Source organism: Lagenorhynchus albirostris, chromosome 1 (genome assembly GCF_949774975.1).
Source record: "Lagenorhynchus albirostris chromosome 1, mLagAlb1.1, whole genome shotgun sequence".
Taxonomy (NCBI): Eukaryota; Metazoa; Chordata; class Mammalia; order Artiodactyla; family Delphinidae; genus Lagenorhynchus; species Lagenorhynchus albirostris.
Window position 1 is genome coordinate 29,890,179 of NC_083095.1, and position 7,563 is coordinate 29,897,741.

A 7,563-nucleotide genomic window follows, 5' to 3' on the forward strand; every position below is an offset into this window, starting at 1 on the left:
GTAGATTACGAGGCGCTTAAAAGACAAGGTGATCTACTGTGATGTGTGGGCCCTGTTTGGATTCTGATTTTGAATAACGATTTTAAAAAGGCATTTATGGAACTACCATAAATTTGAACACTTGCACGACATTTGATGATATTAAGAGATAACTGCTAATTTGTTAAGGCATTGTGGTAATGTTAAGACCAAAGGGTCAGTTTCTCTTAGAGAGATACACACCTAACTATTTACAGTGAAATGATACAGTCTTGGATTTGCTTTAAAACAAACGGTGAAAAAATAGGTGGGGACACAGATAAAAATGAGATCAGTCTTGTATAGACGATTGCTGAGTCTGGATGAGGGTCCACAAAGGCTTGTTGTTCCATTCCTTCTACTTTTCCACATGTTTACAAGTTTCCATAATAAAACATGAAAATAAATCCTTCCTGATATCATGATCAGAGCAATAATACTGGGCGGGGAGCATCATGGTTCTGACCAGTCTCCCTTTTCTCATGTTTCATGAATAATGGAGAGTTGAGCTTTGTGCTTCAGATTGTTCATCTGGGGAGCTTCTCCATCACCCATGGGGGTTCTCCATCACCCATGGAGCTTCTCCATCATCCATGGAGCTTCTCTATCACCCATGGAGCTTCTCCACTACCCATGGAGCTTCTCCATCACCCATGGGGGTTCTCCATCACCCATGGAGCTTCTCTGTCACCCATGGAGCTTCTCCATCACCCATGGAGCTTCTCCACTACCCATGGAGCTTCTCCATCACCCATGGAGATTATCTACTACCCATGGAGCTTCTCCATCACCCATGGAGCTTCTCCACTACCCATGGAGCTTCTCTATCACCCATGGAGATTATCTACGACCCATGGAGCTTCTCCATCATCCACGGAGCTTCTCTATCACCCATGGAGATTATCTACGACCCATGGAGCTTCTCCATCTCCCATGGAGATTATCTGCGACCCATGGAGCTTCTCCATCACCCATGGAGCTTCTCCACTACCCATGGAGCTTCTCTACACCCATGGGGATTCTCCATCACCCATGGAGCTTCTCTATCACCCATGGAGATCTCTCCACCACCGAGATTCTCTATCACCTGTGGAGATTCTCTACTACCCATGGAGCCTCTCCATTACCCACGGAGTTTCGCCATCACTCTCCTCACCACGATATGTCACTATGTGCTTGGGACACATACACACACGTACAAAAATCTACTGGGAAAAAAAAAAGATTTCTCATGACTTAAATATTTTGCTTTGAAGGTGCAAAGGGTGCGAGGGACCTCATAAAGCAAAGTCACTGAACTCTACAGAACCAAATCTACCTGGCACAGGTGTTCAGTGGAGCTCATGACCAGGGGGAGAGAAATGATAGTCGTGGTGTTGAGGTTGGTAGGTATTTCCATTCTGAAGTTCTGAGCAAATCTGGATGATGACACACTGGCTGTGTTCTCATGCCATTACCTGCATCGGTGACTGTTTCCTAAATTAGGTAATGTCTGTGGGAGGGCAATCTCGCTAAATTCTCACCTGGGGACCTTACAAGTGAGAGAAATGAAGAGGGTCGAGGGGACAAGAGCAAAACCTTAAGCCCTGTCATGGAGTGTAGGATGGCGGAAGGAAATAAACGTTAGGACCCAGGAAGTGAGAAATGGGTCTGATGCTCATCTCTAGAAATGGCCCCTCCCAGCCCTCAAGTTAAACTTGCTGCTTAGGAGGCTTCTGGTTCTTTCGTCAGCCTCACCAGCAGCTGTGTGGTAACGGTGCTTAGCAGGGGTGTGAGTTTCCCTCCCCCAACCACCAACCATGGGTCCCTTAAACCCTAGAGCTCATCCTGTTGAAGCACTTCATTTACTGGTGACACTGCCCATTTCCTTGTCTGTCTCTCCCACTAGGCTTTAACTCCCTTGAGGGCAGGGGCTTTGGCCTGTTCCTCGTGGTATCTCATCACATGGCACAAAGCTCCCCAGTCACCACAGGGTTGGGAGTCACTGTGGAAGCAGGGCAGGGTGGTAGTTATGAGAGTGGGCTTGACCCCCGGCCCCGCCAGCTACTGTTCCCAGGTTGCCAATGTTGTGCTATGGTGTCCAGATTCTACTATGACTTATTACAGGACTTCAGGTTTTGTAAAACGCTCTGAGGTTTTCCTGGAAAAGACACCACATGTAATGGTAAATTTCTATTTCTATTGAACAACGTAACTCATCTAGGAAAACAATCCTCCTGGAATTTTTTTGTGCACCTACCTGGAATGGTCTCCACTGATGGCCTTATAAATAACAAAACCTGAAATTGTGACTACATACAATGCCTTGGATGTGTGTTAAAGGGTGGGGTGGTGGAGTGGAAAAGTGAACATCTTGGGACAGAACTATTCGACTAGATAAGCAAACCTGGGCATCTTCGAATGTGTATCTCCCTCCATCTTTGACGTTTTGACTGGTTATCTCGTAGCTGTGAGAATCCAGATTGATTGCACTTGGGGCTCCGGGGGCCAGAAACTCTTGCCAGATTTCTTCCACCCTCTTGGCCACATCTTGTAGGGGTTGTTTCTTGAGATCTTGGACAGCCAACCAGAACCTGAAATGGAAGCACAAAGACAGTCTGTTCCATGGGCTTAGTCAATAGCTGCTCTGCTGGACATGGTCCCAGAACTGACCTCCCATGGCATTCATTCTGCTGCATCCCCAAGCCTTCCCAGTGGCCACTTCACACATCACGAAGGCCGCAGGGCCTGCTGAGAATACAAAGGCGTTCCATTATTGCACTAAATGCATGTTAGAAGATCACTGTGCTCTTGATTACCAAAAAGAGATTTCTCTCCCTCTACATCAAGGCTTCTCAGCCTCGGCACTATTGCCATTTCGGGCTGGATAAATCTTTGTTGTGAGCGCTGCCTTGTTCATTGAAAGAGATTTAGCAGCAATCTTGGCTTCGACCCATAAGATGCCAGTGGCATCCCCTCCCCAGCTGTGACAACCAGAAAATTTCTGGACATTACCAAATGTCTTCTGGGAGATAAAATCACCCCTGACTGAGAACTACCACTTGACATAGATGCCACGCCACAGACAATGTGAGTCCCTTTGCCATATCTGGTTGGGATGTGGCGGCATCCAAATGAAGGAGAGGTCAAAGAAGCAGATAGAATCTGGGCGTCATTAAGAATATTCGAGCTGGAAGGACCCAGTCATTCATATTATAGATGGAGAAACCGAGCCTGTTTGCAACACCAGTATCAGGCATGGTGCTTGGCATATAGTAGGTGCTCAATAAATGTCTGTTGGAATGCAGATGGGCTCATCTGGAACAAAGCTGAAGGGACATACGTGGGGAACCTCTCTACTAAAAGAGTCTCCAGGGATCACTGGAGAGAAAAACCTCGTGCTCACATCCATATTTGCCTCCCACAAATCCCTCAGCAGCAGCATGGTGTTAGAGAGGTGGGCGCGAGCTGTGAGCTCTTTTCTGCTGAGAGCAACAGTAGCCAGGGCCAAAGCTTGGACAACAGCTCCCTAGGTCATGAGGATGGTTCCCGAGGCATCCCTGGAGAGGGCTTTCAGCAGGACTCAGGTCTGGGTGGCACATTTCATGCCCTGTGAACAACAGAGTCCAGTTTCCCCATCAATGAGACATGAGGACAGGCTCCTGGCTATGTGGTTACCACAGCCACGGGTATCACACCTACTCAAGCCAACAAAAGGGCAGGGACAAGAGAAGCTGAACCACGACATGGAAGAAGGTGCATTCAATCTGTCATCGAATTTCACCCACAGTAAGATGTACTCTGTTTTTTAAAGGGTAAGCATATTTTTCTGTTGCTCTTCAGAGAAACGTCTGTGTAGTCAAGTGCATGGCCTAAAGGTGCCACCCAGTGGCCAACTCAGGTAATGCAGCTCCATTTACACAAGGACAGAAGACTGGAGAGAGTGTGTGTGTATCCGTGTGTGACACAAGCTCTGTGAGCTCCAACTCTCCCCCTGATTTGCCATTAGTGATTCTAACGATCTCCCTGAAGAAAACCCTCATGGTTCCCTCGCTGGTCCTGAAGAGCGAGAGGCGGGGAAGGAGACAATCACTTCACTCAACCAGAAGATAAGGAAGTTCTCATCCCCGCTGTGCTGCTGTCTCGGAACTGCTGTATCTTTCTGGGCATCTCTCTCCTCATGGCACAGTGGGTACAAAGCAGGTGGAAGGGTACGTGAGACAGGTCTGGTCTGAGCACTTCCTATCTGGTGTAACTCTGAAATGCTTTCAGGCCCTGTGGGTGGGAGCCGTGGAGGGAACTGCAGGGCGGCCACAGGCTCAATCCTGGGCCACTCTGATCCCTCAGAGCTCACCTCTTCCTCGGGTGGCCTGGGTGGAAGGTGCCTGGGGTTCCTGCCACTGCCATCTGCCATCACCTGCCCTTCAACACCAGCCCTCTGTCTTTCTGCCCCAGGTCTTTGGTGCTCACGTCCTCTGGCTATGCAGGGAGAGGGAAACTAGTGGCTCTTTAACCGGAGTCTGGTGGGCAGGGGGTAGAGTTTGAAGGGGGCTGTTAACTGTCCAATTGTTCAGATGGGTCTTTGAAACTCAGCTGGGAGTGGGTCTCCTCCATCCCCCTGGACGTTCCCTAGGCTCCTCGGGTCTCTCTGTCCCCCCACTAGGTCTGCCATGAAATGAAGGAGGTGGCCAAGTATTTAAAGGTGAAAATGGTCATCTGGCGATGACAGTACCTGTAAGGTTTTCTTCTCCTGGAGGACCGTGTTTGATGGGCAGGTGAAATTTAGGAAACCAGTCCTAAAGAAAGGAACTGGCGTTGGTTTTTCAGAGGACTGGAAGGAGGGCTAAGGGGCAGCTCGCTGAGTCCTCTGCAGCCCCAGGGAGCCACCTCGGGCTGAGGGCGGGGCTGGGAGCAACTTCTCCGGGCCAGTGTCCTTCCCAAGACCACCAGACCCGGCAATTTCTCACACAGATGACACCTGGGCGATTTCCTGCCCCCCTCGGTCACTGTCATGTGGGCGTCCCCTTCTGTCCCCTTCTGTCCCTTGTTCCAGTCTGCTCTGAGGAGCAGCTCTGGGGAGGCCCTGAGGCCCCGGCAGCTTCTGAGCGCTGCAGGCTCCCCGTGGCCCCTGAGGCCTCAGCGTCCCTTTGGCAGAATGACTTGGGAGCCACATTAATGCACATCGCTCAGCTGGGTATACAGAAGGTCTGGAAATTTCGGAATCAAATTTAATAAACTTTTACATAAAAAATTAAAAGGTTCCCTTTACCAGATAAAACCAAGAATAAAAAAAAGCATAAAAAGAAACAACAGGCATGCTGGAGGACAGGAAAGAACAGGAAGGGGAGGGGCGGGGATGACATTCCCCAGACAGCAGCTTCCTCTCCCTGCGCGCACGGGGACCCGCTCAGCCCTCTGTCTGTCTGCCTTGGAGATGACCTGTCTCATCCCTCTCAGGCGACAGCAAAAATGCTATCACAGGGGCTTCCCTGGTGGCGCAGTGGTTGGGAGTCCGCCTGCCGATGCAGGGGACACGGGTTCGTGCCCCGGTCCGGGAGGATCCCACGTGCTGCGGAGCGGCTGGGCCCGTGAGCCATGGCTGCTGAGCCTGCGCGTCCGGAGCCTGTGCTCCGCAACGGGAGAGGCCACGACAGTGAGAGGCCCGCATACCGCAAAAAAAAAAAAAAAAAAAAATGCTATCACAACAGCATCCTGACATCCCATATGTGTTTACCATCACTGGCTTCAAGGAACCTTTGTGTCAATTAGAAATTCAGAATAGGCTTGCTTTGTATTTGTCATCTCTGAGCCCACGGGCCTGAGCTGGGGGCTCTGATCCCCGGATGCCCGGTCCCCCACCCCTTGAAAGAGGCCCTGAAGCTCCCCTGCCCCATCTACTGAGGATGGGAGGCCCACCGAGGCCTGCGCAGCTTCTGCTCTTATCAAAAGCCTGCAGGTACCGCTGCTCCTCCAGGACACCAGCAGGGAGGAGGGTGCCAGTGGCGGCGGATTAGTGCCCACCCTGCACTGAGCCTCCGTGGCTTCTTGCGGCAGAAGGGCTGTCATGACTGGTAGGCCACGAGGACACGTGGGTATCAGGGAGACCACCTGTCCTGCTTTGCGGGAGTCGGCAAGGTGGGGAAGCCAGCCCTATGCCAGCATGTGATCCGTGTCATTGGCTTAGGAATGCAGGTGGCAACTGGCCTTCGCGGGGAGGCAGCCTGGGCTCAGACACCCCCAGCGCCAAGCAGCAGGGGATGGGACTTGAGGGCGGTCAGGGGCTGCCTCAGGGGGCCTCCTATCTCCTGCAGGGCTGGGGTGCTGACAGGGAATGGGGTTTCCTCGCCAAGGCTGGCTGCAACAAGGGGAACCACGCAGCGGCTGGACACTCTCCATCCTATCAGGAGGCCTGGGCAGCCCTTAGTTCCTCATTTAGCTATCTTCTCATCAACTAAGATTTTCATGGATTAGAAAAATTCAGCTTTTAGTTCGTTCCCAGGGAAAAGCCAACTCCATGCAGAAGGAAGGGTTTCTGTGCCCTCTGCTGGTCAACAGACTCGGGCACAACGGACGCCACTTGACTTGGTCTCTGGTTGGGCTGGAACCCCACCACCAGCAGCACCACGGAAGCCGAGTGATATTCGCCAGGCAGTGGCTGAAATGCCACAGATTGTCCCAGTGTTGTGTGAGCACCTCTGTTCCCATTAACCATGTGTTTGCTTCGTGGGGAACACTGCCAGGCCTGGCCAACCTTCCGAGGTCTTCCTATGACTCGGGGCAACTGGGAGATGGCAGCGCTCCAGGCCAACCTGGCGACTCTCCTGCGCGCTCTTTAATTGCTTCTCCCTTCAGCTGACACTGTGTGGAACAGGGGTAATCAATCTGCAGGTTAGAAGAACAACCACATTCTCTCAGGAGAGCTACAGCTCGTAAAAAATGTACGGGGGACGGATGCTCTTTGCGGCAGGTTTTGATTTTTAACTCGTGCCCTGCTGAGCGGCAGTGGGTGTCAAGCCAGGTAGGACAGAGATCTGTGCAGGGGAGATGGAGGGGGGCAAAGGTGGCAAGGGGCTCCTGTCACCCTTCTAGGAAAACACACAGAGAAAAGAGAGGGACCAGGTCACTCTCTGGGACTCCCTGCTTCAGCACTGGGAGGCCCCACCTCGGAGGCATTCTAGAGGCCCTGAGCAAACAGCTGTCTCCAGGGGGGCCCACCGAACGGAGCCCCCGGCTCGGCCCAGGGTGCTGCAGAGAGCATACAATCACATGCTGTACTGTCTGCAGCAAAATGCCCTGGTCGTGCCCCCTCAAGTGCCTGGAGATGCCGCCCCTCCCTCATCTCACAGGCTCACCCCAAAGAAAAATGATGAAAAGGGACGTCAACTTACACTGTATGATCACATATGTAAGGCATCTTTCCTTAAAGGATCCAGGGTGACCTTTCACTGTGGTGAGAGCAATACCTATGTCTCTTTGGAGCTCCTCTGCTCTGTATTCTGAAGCTCTGGTATAGTTTGAACCACTTGGTTATTTAACTGACAAAATTTTTCTAGGTGTCCTGCAGAA

The 7,563-nt window shown here is 51.6% G+C and overlaps 1 protein-coding gene across 1 annotated transcript in view; it reads right to left on the reverse strand.

The window, feature by feature from the left end:
* Nucleotides 1–7,563, reverse strand: part of RGS6 (regulator of G protein signaling 6) — a 575,553-nt gene that overhangs the window by 47,040 nt on the left and 520,950 nt on the right. The window contains 1 exon segment of the mRNA XM_060139971.1: nucleotides 2,405–2,591. Within this exon segment, the coding sequence (XP_059995954.1) occupies nucleotides 2,405–2,591 (187 nt within the window).